Genomic DNA, 22,138 nt, shown 5'->3' with positions numbered 1-22,138 from the left:
CACTAAGCCTGGCAGCAGAATTCTCAACAGAAACAATGGAATCCAGAAGACATGAAAGACCTTTGAAGTGGTAAAAAAAAAAAAAAAAAAAAAATTAGAAACCACCTGATAAAAATCAACATTTATTAATTCACTCAGCAGGTTCGTATTGTGCATGGATTGTGTGCCAGGCACTGTTAGACTGTGGGCGTACAGCAATGTAAAGGTACAGTGGTCGCCTCAAGAAAATCAATAATGGTACTCAACCCTTTACTCAAAGGCCTACCTGACTCAAGCTGTATGACATACTCCCATCAGTAAGAGTGGTTTCCTTATGGAGTAACCTGAAGAAGGTGGGATTCAAGGGTACACATCAGAACTTGAAGGTGTGTGTCATTTTAAAAGAACCTCCCAAATAATATACTCCCTCCCTTAATCCCCCGAAGGGCTCGAGAATTACTGATGCATTGGGAGACAAGGTGCAAACATCTGCACTGTAATATAGTAAAGCCATAATCAATCAACTTACCCATTCGTTTAACGTCATGCTATGAGTACAAAGATAAGTAAGTCCTCTATTTTTTTACCTCAAGATGCTTGTAGTCAATGGGAGAGACAGCCAAGAGAAATCAGTAATTACAATACAGTGTTTATGGTTTAATATTCTTTGGGAGGCAGAATAGAGGGAATGTGATCTCTGAAATCAGACTGTATAACCCCTCTCTGTCTCACAATCTTGCTGTAAAGATAAAGGGAATATATGGAAAACATTTAGTACCATACAGTGGTTGGCATATTGAGTAACTGTCTAATAAATGTTGGCTATTTGATTAAAAGGGCCAGAACCCAAATTTATGTCAATTAAGCAAAAAAAAGTCGGGATTCTTATAAAGACACAGGCATATATCAAGGAACTTAAGGACAATAAGACCACAGTAAAGGACCCAAATGGAATGAAGAAAATTATTAGAAACTCACAAAATACTATCTCTCCTCTTTTCTCTCTACATTCCTCATTCATTCAGCTATCCTTCTAAAGCCTGGATTTCTTTTTTCCAATAACAAGGCCAACTGTGGTTGCCCCTTAGTTCCTGAATGTATGGTTTGTGGTCCAGCCATACACAGGGACTAAGTGACAGTCTTACAGATGCCACTTCTAAAACCCCTGATTGAGACAGACACTCATGTATGACATGATTCATTTGGGGCAAGAGATGAAGCCAGGTAATAGAAACATGATTGGATAAAAATAATAATATAGTCTTTTTCATGTTCTTTCGTATGCCTTCAATTAAATCCTGCCTATGGTAGGCTTAGCATATTCTTAGTAATGGATGAATGCAGGTCAATGATATGAGCTAGTCAAGCTTCCCTTTCCCCAGCACATCTGGAAAGTAAGACTTCACTTTAGGAGTACATAACAGACCTCCAATAAGCTCAAACTAGAATTTAAAGTATGGGGGCTGGTCGTCTGGAGAATTCCTCCAGATGCCCTATAGGCATGAATTGGTATGAACAGAGGTCTTGGGGCTGGTAGGGGGATACGGTACAACGTGCACGGATACCTGGAGAGAATGGGTGAAATGAGATACAGAAGGAGGATGGCCAGGCATCCGTTCCCAGCTGCTGTTGACTGAGGGGTAAGGTCTCAACGTGGCAGAGATGTACTCCCCAAAGGCTCTGGCTGGTGGAAGTCTGGCTGACAGCTATGGGGCTCTGAGGGCCAGGTGAGAGACTAAAGCACAATACTGGTGAGAGGCCCATCCACCAGTCTGCACTGTTGCCCTGCGAGGGTTCAGTGTGGCCCCCTGCAGAGGACAGGTGGATCCAGTCACGTTGTCACGCAATGAGGGCACAAGTAGCAGGCCAGGGCAAGATCCTCCACAAGAAATCTGGGCGGGAAGAGCCTAACTGGACCCATTTCTGACGATATGACACACACTAGTGGATCCCAGAAATGCCTTGGGGAAAAGCGGTGGGGGGGGGGGGGGGGTAAAGGGGGGGCAGGGATTTTATGAGCATGTGAAAATGGAAGCTCATCCTATTATGGCATTCATAGTGTTCCTCAGTTACACCCTGAGTGGAGCCTGGGAACTTTGGCACGACATTAAAAATAATAATTTTTTGGAATGAAAATGTTTCGGACAAAGGTTACTCTTTTACACACGTATACAACATCAAGTGTAAAAAAAGTATCCCTTTTAAATTGGGTTATTAACTTTTTTGCTCTTGATTTTATGAGTTTTTAAAATATATTTTGGAAATTTACCAGTTGCTTGATGGTTTGCAAATATTTTCTTCCATTCTTCAGGTTGACTTTTCATTTCATTGCTTTCTTTGTTGTGCAGAAAGTTTTTAGTTTGAGGTAATCCTACTTGTCTATTTTTGGTTTTGTTTCCTATGTTTTTGGTGTCATATCCAAGAAATCACTGCCAAGACCAATGTCATGAAGCTTTTAAAACAATGGGCTAAAGACTTGAATAGACATTTCTTCAAAGAAGACACACAAAAGGCCAATAGGTTCACAAAAAGATCAGCATCACTAATCATCAGGGAAATGCAAATCAAAATCACAATGAGACATTACCTCACACCTGTCAGAGCATCTATTATCAAAAAAAAAAAAAAAATAGGGGTGCCTTGGTGGCTCAGTTGGTTAAGTGTCCCACTCTTGATTTCCACTCAGGTCATGATCTCACGGTTCATGAGATTGAGCCCCGGCATCAGGCTCTGCACTCACAGCACAGAGTCAGCTTAGGATTCTCTCTCTCTGCTCTCTCTGCTCCTTCCCACCCCCATGCTCAAGCTCTCTCTCAAAATAAATAAATAAACTTAAAAAAAAAAAAAAAAGCACAGCAACAACCAAACCCAAAAGATAATAAATGTTGGCAGGGATGTGGGGAAAGGGAACTCTTATACACTGGTGGTGGGAATGCAAAACAGTGCAGCCACTATGGAAAACAGCGTGGAGATTCCTCAAAAAAATTAGAAATGGAACCACCATCTGATCCGGCAATCCCACTTCTGGGTATCTAATGGTTTTTAATGTTTATTTATTTTTGAAAGAGAGAGACAGACAGAGCATGAGCAGAGGAGGGGCAGAGAGAGAAGGAGACACAGAACCCAAAGCAGGCTCCAGTCTCTGACCTGTCAACAGAGCTCAACGCAGGGCGTGAACTCATGAACTGCAAGATCCTGACCTGAGCCCAAGTCAGGTGCTTAACCGACTGAGCCACCAGGTGCCCCCACTTCTGGGTGTTTATATGAAAGAAATGAAATCAGGAATTCAAACAGGTATTAGGCCTCCAATGTTCACTGAAGCATTATTCACAATAGTCAAGATGTGGAAACAACCTAAATGCCCAGAGATGGATGAATGGATAAAGAAATGTGGTACGTACACACAGTGGAATATTTTTTTTAGGACTTTATTTTTAAGTAATTTCTACACCCAAGTGGGGCTCAAATTCACAACTGTGAGATCAAGAGCTGCATGCATGTGATTCTTGGTGTTGAGGCTGTGAGTTCGAGACCCATGTTGGGTACAGAGATTACTAAAAAAATAAACTTAAAAAAATAAAAGAGTCGCATGCTCTACTGACTGAGCCAGCCAGGCGCCCCCACACAACGGGATTTTTATTATTCCGCCTTAAAAAAGAAGGAAATTCTGCATACGTGACGACATGGGTGAAACTTGAGGACATATTATGCTGAGTGAAAAAAGCCAGTCACAGAAAAGCAAATACTGCATGATTCCATTTATAGGAGGTACCTAAAATAGCCAAACTCATAAAAGCAGAGAGAACGGGGGTTGCCAGAGGCTAGAGGGAGGGGGGAAAGGTGAGTTGTTAATCAATGGCATCAGGGGTCAGTTATGCGAGATGGGTAAATTCTAGAGCTAGGCTGTACAATATTGTACACTTAGCCATTTCAGAGAGTAGACCTCATGGTGTGTTATCGTAATACAATAAAAAACGTTTAAATTATACTTTTTCTTCGGCGCACTTTGAAGTTTCCATTTGCAACCATATTTTATTAAAATTAGAAGGGGGGGAGATTCTACCCTCAAAGAGGTTATAGTCTTACTCGAGAGACATTAAAGGGCTTTTTTTTTTTTTTTTTTAAGTAGCTGGGTACACCGACTACTTAACTAGCAGTGAAACTGACGTCTCCTAGTCCCCTGTTTGCATTTCACATTTCTTGACTCTAATCCATGGTGTCACTGCGCTTCCCGTTCCGACTGACATCTCGGTGATGCACATTTTGGGTTGCCGCCTAAGGACATTTAGAAAGAGTTTAGTGCTGAGCGTAAGCTGAATATATTCCCAGAATTCCTGTGCTGATCAATTATTTATCCCTTACAAATGCTAAGATCAAATATGAAGAAAAGTTATGTACCCAAGCTTGACAGGAGGTTTTGGGAGACTGGCAGGAACAAAACACTTTTGAGTCCACAGTGGGTAAAAATGAGTTTCCCGATTCAGTTATACTTTGTCTACAAGGCAAAGAATATTCCTTTGTTGCCAGTAGTTAAAAATTAATTCGTAAATTCTGAGGAACTTGTAATTTACACGAAATGTTGCAGTCTTCGAGTTACTGGGATTTTTCTGATGTAACTAGTAAACATATTGTGATATTTGTCACCCTTTACCCTTCATTTTGGTTTTACTACAAAAGGTGATTAAAAAAAAACCACACACTAAATTGCCATCTTTTTGTCCGGAAACGTCTCATCCTTGTGCGCGTACAGTTTTAAATAGGCTTTATTTTTTTTGAAAATGCTGTCACATTTACAGGAAAATTGACAAGCTAAACGTACCTGGCCCCAGGTTTAGCAACGATTAGCATCTTCCATTGCTATGGTGTATTTGTTACACTTAACTAGCCAATATTATCACTCGCCTCTTGTTTGTTTTCGATTTGTCATTTGCTTTCTTACCCTCCTCTCTCTGCCTTCAGTGGTGCCGGGTTCTGCCTCGGGCTCCACACCCGGGGCCCTCCCCGTGGCACTCTGTGCTTGCCTCTGACCATACCTCTTGCTTTTCACCCAAACAACGCTGGGCTCCCCTCTCCTCCATAACCCTGTAGGCAGCTCCCTCCTGCGAGGAGTGCTGTGAGATATCCCATGACGAGGAGTACCGTAACTATTACGCCAATCCCAGTCATTTGTATGATTCTCCAAACAAAGCTGCAGTACTTAATCTTGCCACATATTTCTTTCTGTACCTGGGCTGGTATTTCTGAGGGATGGATCCTCAGAGGGGAATCGGTGGGTCCAAGGGTATGGGCTGTGCCCTTTTAGACCTTTAAGAAATCAGGATTTCACAGTAGTGAGTGTTTTATCGGTCCACTCGTTTTCCCATCTTATTCACAAACTATTAAACGCTTGGCTTAATCAAAAGATATCATATTTATGGGGCGCCCGGGTGGCTCAGCCGGTTAAGCATCCAACTTCAGCTCAGGTCATGATCTCGCAGTTTGTTGAGTTCAAGCCGCATGTTGGGCTCTGTGCAGATCGTCTGTTTCCCTCTCTTTCTGGCCCTCCCCCGCTTTCTCTCTCTCTCTCTCTCTCAAAAATAAATAAACATTAAACAAATTTTTAAAAATATGTATCATATTTATGATAATTCCATGCTTTAAGAGACTTACTCATTTTTATAGACACCCTCCTTCAGCCCTGTTCACTTTTAAATTGTCTACCCATAGGGGCGCCTGGGTGGCGCAGTCGGTTAAGCGTCCGACTTCAGCCAGGTCACGATCTCGCGGTCTGTGAGTTCGAGCCCCGCGTCAGGCTCTGGGCTGATGGCTCGGAGCCTGTTTCCGATTCTGTGTCTCCCTCTCTCTCTGCCCCTCCCCCGTTCATGCTCTGTCTCTCTCTGTCCCAAAAATAAATAAAAAACGTTGAAAAAAAAAAATTTAAAAAAAAAATAAAAAAAATAAAAATAAAAATAAATTGTCTACCCACAGGGTTATATCTTTTTTTTTTTTCTTTTCCTGCTCTGAAATTCTACTATTCTTAGGTCTAAGACATATCTGACTGCACCCATGTTTCCTCTAAGATAACGCGGTCATTTTCTGCTACTGCCTTTTCACGTGGTCAGAGTTAAATTTTATGCAGCAGCTCCTCTCATTAAATATCTAAATTTGAGCACTTTAATCTCCACCAAAGGAGGTAAAGGACATATCTGAAGCTCGGCTTTCAACAGAATGAGGCTTCCATCAGCGAACAGACAGTCCAAACCTCTCTATGTTTCCTGTGCGGGTTTGCATCTCGTTTTGGGAAAACATGACTCATTTTCTCAGTGTGGCCTGGCGGTCTGTGGTCTGCCGTCCCTCCAACAAACCTCCATCGCCCTTCCCCCGTTTCTGCTTTGCCGAATGCTTCCCGCCGTCTTCCCCCGCTGCTGTGGGTATTTCCACAGTAGGCGTGCACGTTTTGGAGAGAGTTCCAGTTCACTTCTCTGTTTTTAGGCAGTACAACCTTGGATTGCAAGCGACTTGTTCTGCGAGTGTTCCGCAAGACGAGCAAGCATTGCTAATAAATTTTACCTTGATAAAACGAGCGATGTCCTGCAATATGAGCAGTATGTGATTCCAAAAGCCACATGATCACAACTGAACCAATGGTTCTTCTCTCCCTCCCTCCCTCTCTCTTGCTCTCGCTCTTGCTCTCGTTCTCGCTCCCTGCAGGATTGTGGGTGATCGTCTCCCATGCTCGGATGCTCAGTCTCGGGCCGTGGTGTTTGGCAGAAATGAGTGATTTTTCAGAATGTTGGAAGGTGCCCACAACTGACACTAGAGTATTTTTTGTCACTTCCAAGCACCTATGGACGGTCCTTTGCTTCATTCTAGGTCAGGCCGCCTGCAGATATAGACCCTTTCCTCTGCTGCCTCATTGCCAGTTACATTAAATACAGTCTCTGACAAGAGTTTATGAATACTTTACTGTAGTCAACATCCGTGTGAGCATATACAATGGTCCCCGTGCAGAAAAAGATTCCATTGAGCCAAAAGATAGCAGTAATTCCATTAGTGATACTGAAAGGTGTCCTACACAATAGCCCTCCCCTCTCTCGTCTCCCTCACACCAGCCACGAAGGCTTTCAAAGGTAAGTGCAGGTTAATTTGTTTATTGTTCTTTATATTTTGTATTTGCTTTTCATTTTATATTATATTACAGGATTGTGATCATTCTTATATGAATGTTTGGGGTTGTGGAACAAATCGTCTGAATTTCCATTATTTCTTATGGGGAAATTCGGGCTTTGATATACAAGTGCTTTGGATTACGAACATGTTTCGGGGACGATTTATGCTTACAAACCAAGGTTTTACTGTATGTGGGTCCTTGAAGCAGAGCGTATGCCTGTATTTCCTTATTCGTACCCCAAGTTTTATTTCCCTGATTCTCAGTGGCTTTTATGATAAGGTCAACCTCCATGTCCCCCATTTCAGAGTTCACTTTGTTTAGTGCCCAGGCTCTGTTCGTGGCCATGGGAACTATTGTAGCAAAACGGATTTGTTCAGACCCTGTTGTATCACCCCCACGATTACTGGGACCCCTGTTACCAATGTTCTTGCTCCTGTATTATCGACATCTGAGCTGGGCCGGCCTGAAACTTGCTTCTTTTCTGCTGTCCTGTCAGTTCCTCACACAAGGCTTCAAAACCACTGGTGACACCTTCTTAGCTTCCTTTTGGGCTTTCCAGTAATTGTGATTACCAAAAAGTGCACCTAAAGTTGAGGAGAAGAGCAACACACTCTGCGTTTGACATCATCAACCGTAGCCCCGTTACTTCACTGCGAGGGATTTCCTTTTACTGCTCGCCATTCCTCTTCCGGTGTTAAGATGGTTTCCATGTTTTCATGGAGCAAAAGTAAATGTTTAGTTGTTGAGGCACACGCTTTATTATGGAGTTTTTGTACATATACCTAGACATCTGTGCACATATTTTGTTGTTGTTGTTTAAAGTCTCTATTTATTTATTTTCAGAGAGAGAGAGAATCCGAAGCAGTCGCCTCTGACAGGGGGGCTCATCTCCGGAAGCGTGAGCTCATGACCCAGGCCGCAGCTAAGAGTCGGATGCTTAACCGACTGAGCCACCCAGGTGTCCCACGTGCACATATTTTGAAATGTAATTATTCAATAATGATTGAATTAAAATGAAATGTGAAAGGTAGTCAACGGAACTCTTATCAGGAATTTTAGCAAACGCTAAACCAGTGGTTAGCACACCACGATCTAAGACTCCTGGGGATTGCCGAGACCTTTCAGGGGGTTCATGAAATCAAAACCATGTTCATAAAAAATACTAAGATGTTATTTTCCTTTCTCTTTATGTTGGTATTCTCATCGTGCTCACATTACAACAGATTAAATTCAGAAGTGGATAGGAGATCCTAGCAGTCGTTTGATTAAAGCAACCATAAAAGAAATTTGCGAAAAAAATGTAAAGCAACGCTATTCCTTTCACCAAGTTTTAATTTAATTTTATTTTATTAAAGATTTTATTTTTTTCAGTAATCTCCACACCCAACTTGGGGTTTGAACTCAGAACTCTGAGGCTAAGAGTCTCATGCTCTACCAACTGAGCCAGCCAGGAGCCCCTCACCAATTTTTTATTTCTTTTATTTCTTTTATTCCTTTTTTCTTTATTTATTTTAGTTTTCTTAAATTTTATTTTATTTTTTTTTTAATTTTTTTTTCAACGTTTTTTATTTATTTTTGGGACAGAGAGAGACAGAGCATGAACGGGGGAGGGGCAGAGAGAGAGGGAGACACAGAATCGGAAACAGGCTCCAGGCTCCGAGCCATCAGCCCAGAGCCTGACGCGGGGCTCGAACTCACGGACCGCGAGATCGTGACCTGGCTGAAGTCGGACGCTCAACCGACTGCGCCACCCAGGCGCCCCTTAAATTTTATTTTTAATTTACATCCAAATTAGTTAGCAAATAGTGCAACGATGTAGATTCCTTAATGCCCCTTACCCCTTTAGCCCATCCCCCACCCACAACCCCTCCAGAAACCCTCTGTTCTCCATATTTATGAGTCTCTTATGCTTTGTCCCCCTCCCTGTTTTTATATTATTTTTGTTTCCCTTCCCTTATGTTCATCTGTTTTGTCTCTTAATGTCCTCATATGAGTGAAGTCATATGATAATTGTCTTTCTCTGACTAATTTCACTTAGCATAATACCCTCCAGTTCCATCTTTTTTATATTTTAAGTTTATTCGTTTATTTTGAGAGAGAGAGAGAGAGAGAGAGCACAAGCAGGGAAGAGGCAGAGAGAAGAAGAGACAGAATCCCAAGTAGGTTCACACCATCAGCATAGAGCCTGATGTAGGGCTCAAACATAATGTGAGATTATGACCTGAGCTGAGATCGAGAATCAGACACTCCACTGACTGCACCACCCAGGCACCCCACCAGTTTTTTATTTTAGAAAATCCTTTTAAAAATATGTTGACATGTAATAGATTGAATAAAGACATATGTTTTTAATTCCTCAATTTAATTTGCAATGTAGTAAATAATATTCGATATAACCTACATAAACAAAAGTTCTTTGGGGTCCTTAGTAATTTTTAAGAGTGGAAAGTGCTCCTGAGTCCCAAAATTCTGAGAGTTGCTGCTCAAAAATGATTATTTAAATTCAGTCTGCATAGTTTTCTTGGAACTTCCTTTGAATGTTTTTTTTTTTTTTTTTACCTTTAATGGTGGGAGAATTCTATCTACTATTTCCATCCTCAACTATATAACAGGTTTTTATTCTAACAACTCTCCTCATATATGTCTATAAATATAAATAAAAAGGAAAAAGAAAAAAGGAATTGGAAACCCTATCTCATAAGACCCAAAAGAAACATACAGATGGCTAAAAAAAAAAAGCAGTCTCTGAGAAGTAAAAATTTCTTCTGGCACAAGCTGAGTGTAATTGTGTATAATTACACAATTATAACTGTGTGTAAAAGTAATAAAATAAAGAAGATAATGTCATCCTTGTCCATTCCCAGCATCCATTTCTCCAGAAGTCTTAACCTCATTGCCTTTTTCTACAGCTTTCCTGAAAAACTCAACATGCATACAGGTCACCTATTAAAGTGGACAAACAGCTTTTAGCTTATTCACGAGTTGTGTGTCCATCACACCATCGGTTTTAGAGCATTTTCATTGCTCCTAAAAGAAACCCTGTACCCATTAGCCCTCCCCAGCCAACACCCGCCCCCCCCCCCACACACACACCCTCCAGCCCTAGGCGACCACGAATCTGCTTTCTGTCTCTACGTTCTCCTATTCTGGACGTTTCATGCACGTGGAATCATACAGCATGTGTCCTTCGTGACTGGCTCCTTCCACTTAACATAATGTTTTTGAGGTTCGTACAGGTCATAGCACAAGTCAGCACTTCATTTCTTTTTCTTGCCAAATAACGTTTCGTTATGTGGGTATACCACATTTTAGTTACTCATCCATCAGTCGATGGGTATTTGGGTGGTTTCTATTTCACGGCTGTCATGAAAAATGTTGCTATGAACATTTATGTACAAGCGTTTGTGTGTACGATGGTTTTTACCTCTCGGGGGTATAGACCCAGGAGTGGGTGTGCTGGGTCATAGGGTAACTCTCCATTTAAGATTTTGAGGATGGCCAGAATGTTTTCCACGGGGGCTGAGACATTTTACATTCCCTCCAGCTATACACGAATAATCCAATTTCTCTATGCCTTTACCAACGCTTGTTATTTATTTGTTTATATTTTTCTAGCCATCCTGGTGGGTGTGAAGTGGCATCTCATTATGGTTTGATTTGCGGGAAGTCTTTTAATTGGGAAATGAATGTTGTCAACTGGTGAGTTCTAGTACCTTGGGCTTTAGATGGCCAGACTCCTCAAAGTGCTTATTCTAACGTGGATGCCGACCTCAATCTTTTCACCTCCTAAAGCAATTAAAGTAAATTTAGGGCAATTTTATTTCCGTAGGTCTTCTGGTGAACCCGATTATCTGTCGGTGTGGCTTAGAGAATTCAAAAACGTCACTGGCAGTCACAAGGTCACCGCCCTGGGCTCTCTGTTGTCCCAGACGTGGTGTCTGTTGGGTGGTGCTGTGCAAAGTCAAGAGCACCGGCTTTAGGTGAGACCCAAGGTCAAAATGATCCCCAATTCTTCCCAGCTATGCAAACACTATTGTGTAATTGATGTCATCTCTCCAGTCTCAGTTGTTCAAGTATAAAGCAGGGACGTCCCCATTGATGTAAAAGCAATATGCCATAAGGGTCAGAGACACAAGCTTTAGAGCAGATCGGCCTGGATTGTGATCCAGTCCTGCAATTTCTTAGCTACGTGGCCTTGGGCCAGTTGCTTAACCTCTCTGATCCTTTGTTCCTTCACCTGGCACTTACCCATAGAACTGGAGTAAGGACTAAAGGAGAAACTATGTAAAGTGGCTGGCATATAGTATAACATTCAACAATTGTTAGTCAATCCTTCTGTTGAATGATACTATTGTGAAATTTAATAAGGTAAGGCAAAAATTGGAAAGTTGAATGATGTCAAGAGTTGAGGAAATGGAGGAAGAAATTTTGTCCACCAACCTAACAGAATTTAGGCGAGTTAATGTGTTCGTGACCCAGTCACCCCATTCCAAGGATATATTGCAGAAAAACTCTCATAAAAGATCTATGAGGGGACATACACAGAGAATATTCGTCAAAGTGCTGTGTGTGGGGGCAAGAATTGGAGACACTTATGGAGGACACGGACAAGCACAAGGTGTTGGGTACACAGTGTAGACCACCTTGCAGCAGTTAGACAGTAACACAGACAAATAGGAATAGAGACAGACCTTTAAAAAAGGGAAAAACTGAGTGTATCCGCTGAGAATTAACTAGGAAAAGAGATAACACATTAAGTAGTTTAAAACAGAGAGATTTTTTAAAAATTTATTTTAGAGAGAAAGAGCACGAACGGGGAGAGAGGCAGAGGGAGAGAGAGTCTTAAGCGGGTTCCACGCTGTTAGAGCGGAGCCCAGCTCCGGGCTCAATCCCATGACCCTGGGATCATGACCTGAGCCAAAGCCAAGAGTTGGATGCTTTACCAGCTGGGCCCCCCAGACCCCCCGAGAGAATTTAATATGAGGAATTCGTTACACAGGCGATGAAACAGTTAAGAAACCAAACGGGATAGGTGAGGCTCAGGCTTTCTAATGGCAAGAAGTCGTCTCCACCCAGGGAGGTGAGAGGGACAAGGGGAGAAAGTGATGTGACCTAAGTCCAGGGGCTGAGGTCACTCTGCAGAAGCCGGAACTACAGCAGGGTTGTTCAGCGGAGACTGGAGCTCTGGAGAAGACACGCTTGCTGTAGGAGATCCTAAAAAAGACGGAGAAGGCGCACCACCAGCTTCTCCCTTCTCCCCTCTTCCATCCTCCTATCTCCCCCCGGTGCTTTTGCTTTGCAAAACAGAGCAGGGAAAGAACAGAGATGGACTTGAGAATCTCAGATCCCAGCCAGGACAAAGAATGAGCACAGTTATCTATGTGAATTACAAGTACATCCACGCTCCAACAAAACCACTTATCCGGTAAGGAGCCTACAAACTCAAGTACACAGAGCACAGAGTAACTGCCTAGGCAGGGGTGGGATAAAGAGGAAGAAGCAAGGACAATGAACTACCTTGAGGTACCCAAGGCAAGAAGAGGTTGAGGTGACGATGACTTTAGGGTAAGTGAACATGATACTCGGTTGACTGCTGGCTAATTCCCAGGGAGAAAGGAATGAATGCTGAGGTTATGAACTATTAGCACTTTGGTGGACATGTTGATTCCCTTAATTGTAGAGAATCACAGAATATGGAGTTGTGAAAGGCCTCAAAGCCTTTGCATCTTCTGAAGCCACTTAGTGCGTTAGGAAGACTGTAGGCTTTATAGTCAGGTAAACCTGGGTTTTACTGGGTTTACTGACCAGGAGGACTGTATGATGGTTAAACTTCTCCGAGCCTCAACGTCCTTGCCTATGAAATGGGGGTATAATAAATACCTTGCAGGGTGCCGGGGTGGCTCAGTTAAGCATCCAACTCTTGATCTCAGCTCAGGTCTTGATCTCAGGGTCGTGAGTTCAAGCTCTGCCTTGGGCTCTGTGCTGGGTGTGAACCCTACCTCAAAAATTAAACACATACATACATACATACATACATACCTTGCAAGAAAGGATTGGGAATCATACAGAATAATAAACATAGTGTCTGCAACAGAGCTGACTTTTGGTAAGTGGGAGCTATCATCTGATCCAAATCCCTCACCTTCCAGGGAAAGAAGTGGAGGGTACCATCTCGTCGAAGTTAGAGGCATACCCCAGAATCACAGACATAGGGCAGAGTTGATTATGGATCTTGAATCTCCATATTTAAAATCTATTCAAATGGATATAAGGGGTATAAACCTAGGAGGGGAACTGGAGTTATGACTTCAGGAAAAATTCCTAGAAGAAGGATTGCTGTGTCAAAAAGTTAAAAAAAAGTTTTGTTACATACTGGAAAATTCCCCTCTAAAAAGGCTGTACATATTTGCATTTCTAACAGTAAGTTATGAGAGCATCTTGAACATTCTTTTAAAAGAGAAGTGATATCTCTAGAACATTAGAACTGAGGTAATTTTGGGCACCTGGGTGGCTTAGTTGGTTGGGCGTCTGACTCCTGCTTTTGGCTCACGTCAGGATGTCACGGTCGTGGGATTGAGCCCTGCATCAGGAGTGTAGAGTGTGGAGCCTGCTTGGGATTCTCTCCTTCTGTCCCTCTGCCCCTCCCCAGCTTGTGTGTGTGCATGTGCTCGATCTCCAAAATAAAAACAAAAACAAAAACTGAGGAAATTTCATGGTCTGTGTGACCCAAGAGATCTCATTCATTATTTAAATCAATTAAGAGGTGGGTGTTCTGTGACTTGCAACCAAAAACATTCTAATTTATACCACGAGCAACTTTATTATTATTATCCCAAGAAATATCTCATAAGAATATATTCCCTAGGCTTTTCAAATAAGAGATGGGTGAAAAAAATATCTTTGCATGACACTTTTTCATTCCAGGAAACAGTTTTTCATCTTGATGTTAATGCCCAATGTTACTAGGTCTAGATTCTTGCCTCTTAGAACCCCAAAGTGGGCATTACTATTATCAGGACTAAATTTCTAGTTCCTCACGCCCTAGAGGTTAGGTCCAAAACTTTATCAAGAAAGTTTAACAAGGCATAAAAACCTGTAGGTCAGAATGAAAGCCATGTTCATCTATTTTGGCTGAATCATGCCTCTATTTTGAATTACCGTCTTCCTGCCTTTCTCGATTACAATTATATTCCTGCTTTTCTGAGCTTTTGCTTTATCACTCAAAACCTTTAATATATCCTGTTACAGATTGTTTAGTGTGGGTCCCGAGAACTGCAAAGAGCCTGAGATTTTACTCTTCCAGCAAGCTCATGAGTTAGCTTACCACAATTTCGTGGATGCTGATAAAAGACGAAAGAGTCCAAGCCAGCAGCCAGAATACCAGCATCTCCTTACACTGGTTACAGAAGCCCCAGTAAAGCACAGGAATTGTGAAGAGGGTAGGGTAACATGTACACATGGAGTAGGTTGCATTATAGGAGAGGAAATTTCAGCTCGGGGAACCCAAATATTTTATAATGGGCAGTAAGCAGCACTTTGCTCCTGAGGGAGACATTGTATCTATCTTCTGTAGCTGTTCATTACACGGATGCCTTGGATATCTTACAGACTTAGAAAAATTAGACTTTGCATTTCTAAGACAGGAAATCCAGGACCCCAGTTCAAAAGGGATTATAGCTCAAGGCATCACTATCATCAATATGATCGGAATTGTATTAAGATTTGTGGACTTGCCCTGGGGAGCAAAGAAGTTGGCACATCTTCTAAAAGGATGCATTTTCAATATATGTCTACATATTTTTAGAAATTCACTATCTTGTTTCTTTGTGTGGGAGTGGGTGGGGAGAAGGCAGTTGTCACATTAACTAAACCTACACATGGTAACTCTTCTGTTACCCAAGCGTGTCTTTTATGGAGCCTGTTTCACTGTCTTTCCAAGTGTTTTTTCTTCCCAACCACATACAGGATCCCAGTTGAAAAGATTGCAGTTAAAAATGGTTTTTCTTCCATCTCGTATTCTTGTGATATTTTAGTACATAGAGAAGTTTCAGCAGCCTTCATGATGTGCCACTCTGGACGTCTGCCGGACAGGCTCATCTCTTAATCTGGCCCTAATCACCACCATCACGGTAAACAAGGCATGCATATTGAGTATCGTATCTTTGGCACTGTGTTAAGTGATGATCTAAGAAAGATAGGGAGGTAGGAAGGGAATCGCTATTTTGTGTTAGACGCTGTACTAGCCGTTTTCAGTACAGGTTTTCATCATCACAACACAGCAATAACTATGGTCCAGAGTGATAAGTAGTGTGTATCATGGTAATGAGTGACAAAACCAGATTTAAAATTCTAGGTGTATCTGATATCAAAATCCATGATGATTTTATTTTTAAAAAAAATTTTTTTAACGTTTATTTATTTTTGAGACAGAGAGAGACAGAGCATGAATGGGGGAGGGTCAGAGAAAGGGAGACACAGAATCTGAAACAGGCTCCAGGCTCTGAGCTGTTAGCACAGGGCCCGACGCTGGGCTCGAACTCACGGACTGCGAGATCATGACCTGAGCCGAAGTCGGCCGCTCAACCGACTGAGCCACCCAGGCGCCCCCAAATCCATGATGATTTTAGAAAATTTATCTTGGAATTCAAGAAAATTGTAACTCAGGGAGAAAAGCTCTGTGCAGCAAAAGAATCATACTAATATAGGTTGTGCACTAAATGTGACTATAGACAGTAAGTGTCACTGGAAAATTCTCCCGGTTAAGGTAATTACCACCATAGTCCACGGTGGTATAGAACTTTGGTCAGTCACCAGTGCTCTGTGTTCGGCATGAACTGAGAATGGGTTTTGGAGGAAGGCTTTTGGGAGAGCCTGTAGATGGTAACATTAATTCAGGCAGTCAACTTAGGTGCACACTTTGCTCTTCACAAGAGGAATTCAACTGGAGGCTGGATTTGTACTACCTTGCTTTCTACTTCAGAGAAAAACAAAACCCCTCAGCCTTGACCTTCCTCAACCTCTTTGAGCTTCCTACCCCAGAATATACTTGCATCTGCACCCATTTTTGAGCCTAGTCTCTGCTCACAGCGAAAGAGCATTCTTTCTCCGATGGCGTCTTTAAGCAGTATGTTTCTACAGCTCTTTCCTATCACATACATTTTTTTAAATTATTTTTAATTTTTATTTTAGAGAGAGAGTGGAAGAGGGGCACAGAGAGAGAGAGAGAAGGAGAGAATCCCAAGCAGGCTCCTTGCTTAGCACAGAGCCTGATGTGGGGTCAATCCCACCACCCTGGGATAATGACCTGAGCTGGAGTCTAGAGTCTGGCACTTAACCAACTGAGCCACGCAGACACCCCATTTCCTGTCAGCATTTAAATGTGCCCCAGGCTTTGCCTTCTTAACGACTCTTCCTCGATTTCTTCTTGTTACTATGTATCTCCTTCCTTCACAACCAAGTTTTTTATTTATTATTTTTTAAAATTTTTATTTATTTTTGAGATAGAGACAGAAACAGAGCATAAACAAGGGAGGGGCAGAGAGAGAGAGAGAGAGAGAGAGAGAGAGAGAATCCGAAGCAGGCTCCAGGCTCCGAGTTGTCAGCACAGAGCCTGATGCAGGGCTCGAACTCACAGACCGTGAGATCATGGACTGAGCCGAAGTCGGACGCCCAGTCGACTGAGCCACCCAGGTGCCCCAGTCTTATTTATTAAAAAAAAAAATTTTTTTTTTCAAAGGTTTTTTTTTTTTTTTTTTTTTAATTTATTTTTGGGACAGAGAGAGACAGAGCATGAACGGGGGAGGGGCAGAGAGAGAGGGAGACACAGAATCGGAAACAGGCTCCAGGCTCTGAGCCATCAGCCCAGAGCCTGACGCGGGGCTCGAACTCACGGACCGCGAGATCGTGACCTGGCTGAAGTCGGACGCTTAACCGACTGCGCCACCCAGGCGCCCCAAAAAAAAAAATTTTTTTTTAATGTTTTTATTTTATTTTTGAGAGACAGAGTGCAAGCAGGGGAGGGGCGGAGAGAGAGGGAGACACAGAATCCGAAGCGGGCTCCAGGCTCTAGGCTCTGAGCTGTCAGCACAGAACCCGACTAGGGCTCGAACTCATGGACTAGGAGATCATGACCTGAACGGAAGTCAAACGTTTAACCACCTGAGCCACCCAGGTGCCCCACAACCAAGTTTCTTTGAAGAACAGTTTGCATTCATGCTCTTCCTTTCCTAGTTCTCATTAATTTGTTGACTCAGTACAATCTGTTCACCAAAGTAATGTGGGCCAAAATTGTGCCTCAGTTTCCTCATCTGTAATACACGGGAATAATAGTAACTACCTCATTGGACTCTGTGGATTTAACTAATTATTAAATATAAGGCACTTAGTACACATACTAAGCATTGTTAACTGTTAACTGTAATTCCTATTATTATAATTATTTAATTACAAAGATTCTCTCAAAGTTAGTGTACTTTTTTTTCAGAATTAACCATGAATCACATGTACAGCCAGCCAGAGGCTTTTAACCCACAAATGGACAAAAAGCCCTGCCTGCTCAGTAACTGCTTTGTTTATGGGAAAGAGAGAGAGAGAAAGTAAAATAAGTAAAGAGAAAGAAAAAAGGAAAGAAAGAAAGAAAGAAAGAAAGAAAGAAAGAAAGAAAGAAAGAAAGAAAGAAAGAAAAAGAGAAAGAAAGAACATGCTGCCAGTTTTACCTACTAAAGAGGAACTGAAGTTGATGAGAAAACCGCCAGCCGCCTCCCGGTCTCCTAGGAGACGCGGTCAGATACCACCTGAGCGGGGGACGCCCGTAAGCCTTACTGCGCATGCCCACCGCCTTCCCGGTGGAGGGCGGGTGCAGTGCGCATGCCCGCGCCCGGGTCAGCGGGTCAGCGCGTCTGACTGGCTGCGGGGCCGCAGGGACTCGCGGTAAATGGCGCTGGTGGCGCGAAAGTTGAGTGTCGGGTGCGCAGAGCTTTCGGGGCGATGTGTAGCGACTTCCACAGGGCTGAGTCTGGGACGCAGGTGAGAGGCACCGGGATGGGAAACGAGAGAGCCGTGAACCAGGGCCGCGGGCGGGCGAGGGAGGCGGCGCGGGCGTCCTGGCCCGGGGTGGGGGTGGCGGGGAGGGAGAGCCGCGCTAGACTCCGGCCCTGGGGCCGCCCCCGCCCACCCTTGCCCTTGGAGCCGGGCCCCAGGGCCTGGGAGTCCCGCGAGCGGACCCGGAGGAGGACACCCCCGCCCCGCGTGCACGGATAGGTGTGAATGCGTGGTCTCCGCCCGGCAGCTTGACGGTCCGCACCTGTCGCACGTTCGCCGCGCTTGGGGGTGGCGAGCCGGGCGGGGGAGGCTAGGAGGGCTGGCCGCCTGGAGCAGTTACGGACGTTTCTCTAGGACAGGCGGCTTTTTCTGGAGGTTGCTTCACCTCGCCCCCTAGTCTCTGCGTCTCTGCCTCTGGCTTCCATCCCTCGCTGCCCCGTTTTGCAGTTCCAGCCTGAGTACCTCCGCACCCGCGCCAGCCATTTGATGCCCTGCAAGAATGGCCTCAGGAATTGCACCGAGAAGTATCAGGTGCTTACTGTGTGTCAACCGCTGGTCAGGGCATCCGAGTAAGAAACAAAAGAAACCACTTCTGCCGTTGAACTAGCGAGAGAGGCCGACTTAAAAAAAAAAAAAAAAACACCAATCTCAGTATGTGCAGTAAAGCGTGCTAATAGAAGGGCAGGCATCGCGGAAGACCAGTCCAGGAGGAGGAGATGACTGGGGTTTTATGAACCATGTGAAGTTGGTTTGGCAAGAGGGGGTGGCATTCAAAGCAGAGAGTAGCTGTGACGTGGGTAGTGCGTTAAGTTAAGCAAGCGCACGGCTCATTTGGGGGGACTGCGGGTAGTGGCGTGTAGTTGTATCGCTGCTGCGGGAGAACAGGGTTGGAAAGGAAGCCCTGAGACGGAGACAGGTGGATCACAGGTTAGGGGGAGAAGCAGTACCCTCAGGTGAAGGGCCCCATAGTATTTAGGCTTTGCAGGCCAGTGGGGGTTCGCTGTCGCAACTACTCCGCCCTGCAGTTCTAACGTGAAGGTTTCCATGGAGACGTACACAAATTTGCTTGGCTGTGTTCCAATAAAACTTACTTGTAAACTTTCGGGTTGGCCTGCTGGGCCCTACTTTGCTGATCCCCGCTGCGTAAGAGTGGAGCCGCTGCTTGCATAAGAACCACTACTGTTACAGCCTATTTTTTAAAAATGTTATCTATTTGAGAGAGAGAGAGAGAGAGACAGCAAGCCTGAGCAGAGGAGGGGCAGGAAGAGAGAGACTCCCGAGCAGACGCCGTGCTGCCAGCACAGAGCCCGAAATGGGGTTCCATCTCAGGAACTGAGATCATGACCTGAACCACAATCAAGAGTCAGACGCTTAACTGACCGAGCCACCCAGGTGCCCCCAAACCTTACTTATTTTTAAATGATCACTTGAAACCAGGGTTGAACTCAGATGACTTTTGCCATGAGAACAAGCCTAGTATCCAAAAAAATGGGAGGCCTGCCATGTCTGTATGGAGGTCGTGAGCCAGGTTGCCTGGCACCTGTTACTTTGTGGAGTAGGAAGGGGTAGAGGGGAGAGTCGGGAGCTAGGCAGCAGGTGCTACTTGATTCTTTTTCCTTTTTGTTCACAACACCAGCCAAGTGAGCCTCTTTTCCTTTAAGCGTTTTTGGGCACTCTGTGGCCAGTGCTTAATTTATTTGAGCGCTGTTTTCTCCCTTTGCACTTCAGTCTGTGGTACTTTATGGATTCTACTCACAGGCGTTGCGTTGAGGAAGATCTCTGAAGTCACAAGCCATCCCAAGAAACTGAAGCACTACTTTAAAATTGTATTTATTTATTCATTCATTTATTTTTTTGCTTAAGATGTTTATTGATTTACTTTGAGAGAGCGCGCACACGAGCGGGGAAGGACAGAGAGAGGGAGAGGGAGAGGGAGAATCCCAGGCAGGCTCCACGTTGTCAGCACGGAGCCCAACGTGGGGCTCGATCTCAAACTGTGAAATCATGACCTGAGCCAAAATCGAGTCGGACTGAGCCACCGACTGACTGACTGAGCCACCGGGTGTCCCATACTTTAAAATTTTAATTCACTACAATTACAACTTTAAAAAATAGCCAGCCATTCCCACATTTTGTGAGTAGTAGGGAAAAGACGTTTCATACAGGGTCTTCCAAGAAAATAAAGTTGCAAAAAATATTTTAACAGATTCTAGAGATGGAATTAATAGTGGGCCAGATGGTGTGAATGGAAAACTTATAATGAACCCTTGATTTATTTTTTGTTCAGTTTTATTTAAGTAATCTCTGCACCTAACGTGGGGCTCATATTCAAGCACCTGAGATCAACAGTTGCATGCTCTTCTGAATGAGCCAACCAGGCGCCCCACTGAACCCTTGATTTAAGGACAAAGCATTTGACTACAATGTAAAAGAGAATAATTCATTTTTTACCTTGCCTACTGTTAGTCTTTATTCTTTTACCCTGTTTATTCTTTTTTTTTTTTTTAATGGTTGGGTTTTTTGGGGTTTTTTTTTGTTTGTTTGTTTGTTTGTTTGTTTGTTTTGGAGAGAAAGAGTGCGCATTTGTGAGCGAGCAACCTTGAGGTCATGACCCGAGCCGGAATCAAGAGTCTCAGCCGACTCAATCAAGGGTCAACCGACTGAGCCACCCAGGCGCCCCTGACTTACACACCTGACATTTTATATTGATTTAAGGGTCATGAGAACAGACTTTGTTGTCTGTTGAGTTTACTCCTTTAGTCCCAGTGTTTGAAACAATATTTAGCCCAGAGTAGGCACTCAGCAATTGTTGCTTTGGTGGATAAATTTCCTATCTTTCTCCTCTTCCCTCTCCCCTCTTTCTGCTTTGCTTCTTCATGTGTCATTGAGAAAAAAAATTTCACAGGAGCTCCCTTATTCTTTCCTGTTGTCTTTTCGTTACTGATTTCTAGTTTCCTTCCATCATTGTCAGCGAACACACTCTGTATGATTTCAGTTCTTTTAAAAAAAGTTCTGTCTTGGTGACTGTTCCATGAGCCCTTGGAAAAAAAATGTATGTTCTGCTATTGTTGGGTGGAACGTTCTATTTATATGAGTTAGATCTTGTATTGTTCAGATCTATCCGTGCTGATTTTCTAAGTTTGTCAGTTGCTGAGAGGGGACTGTTGAAGCCCCAACTGTAATTGTGGGTTTGTCAGTTTCTCTTTTCATCTGCATTAGTTTTGTTTCGTGTATTTTGAGATTCTGGTAGACATGTACACATTTAGGATCATATGTCTTCCTGGGCGATCAAGCCTTCGATTCATCCTGCAATTTACCTCTATCTCTAATAATTTTCTTCATTCTGAAGTCTATTTATCAGTTATTAATGTAGCAATCGCTGCTTATTCATGAAGTCTGTCTTGATAATCTGTGTACTATTTCTCTGAATTCCCTCCTTAAAATAAAAAATATTTCTGCTTCTAAGAAAGTGCAACTTCTGCACTTAGGTTGCAGATTCCTTCCATCCCATTCCTCCTCAGGGACCTCACTGCTGCAGAGGTTCCCACTCTTTTTTAAATTTTTTTTTTTTAACGTTTTTATTTATTTTTGAGACAGAGAGAGACAGAGCATGAATGGGGGAGGGGCAGAGAGAGAGGGAGACACAGAATCGGAAGCAGGCTCCAGGCTCTGAGCCATCAGCCCAGAGCCCGACGCGGGGCTCGAACTCACAGACTGTGAGATCGTGACCTGAGCCGAAGTCGGACGCTTAACCGACTGAGCCACCCAGGCGCCCCAAGAGGTTCCCACTCTTGTGGTGGTTTTTCTGTCTTCTGGATTTTTAATCTTCTTCTCCACCAATCATTTCCATCAGCATCCTAACATAAAACGTTAACAACAAAGCAGAAAACCTCCCTAGATGTTCATCCCCCAGCCAGCCCCAGCCAGCCCCATCCCACCCCAGCCCCCTCAGCACAGCAAAGAGTTTGT

General features: G+C 43.6%; 1 protein-coding gene and 1 long non-coding RNA gene across 4 annotated transcripts in view; one reads left to right on the top strand and one right to left on the bottom strand.

Annotated features, from left to right (window-relative positions):
• Positions 1–11,925: 11,925 nt before the first annotated feature.
• Positions 11,926–17,953, bottom strand: LOC125930954 (uncharacterized). 2 transcript variants are annotated; one of them, XR_007460326.1, is made up of 3 exons: positions 17,845–17,953; positions 13,010–13,128; positions 11,926–12,343 (listed from the first exon to the last, which is right to left on the bottom strand). It is a non-coding gene; the product is annotated as an uncharacterized LOC125930954 (long non-coding RNA). The 2 variants fall into 2 exon arrangements; XR_007460325.1 differs by having other exon boundaries at positions 17,849–17,951.
• A 37-nt stretch (positions 17,954–17,990) lies between these two features.
• The window catches only part of XRCC2 (X-ray repair cross complementing 2), a 152,209-nt gene continuing 148,061 nt past the window's right edge, over positions 17,991–22,138 (top strand). The window contains exon 1 of one of the 2 annotated variants that reach the window (XM_049643111.1): positions 17,991–18,154. In XM_049643111.1, the coding sequence (XP_049499068.1) occupies positions 18,116–18,154 (39 nt within the window). In that variant the 5' untranslated portion in view covers positions 17,991–18,115. The remainder of the gene's footprint in view (positions 18,155–22,138) is intronic. The other variant, XR_007460317.1, reaches the window with a different exon arrangement.

The sequence above is a fragment of the Panthera uncia genome, chromosome A2, assembly GCF_023721935.1.
Source record: "Panthera uncia isolate 11264 chromosome A2, Puncia_PCG_1.0, whole genome shotgun sequence".
Lineage (NCBI taxonomy): Eukaryota > Metazoa > Chordata > Mammalia > Carnivora > Felidae > Panthera > Panthera uncia.
The sequence above is the reverse complement of the archived record's forward strand: the minus strand, read 5'-3'. Positions and strand labels throughout refer to the sequence as shown.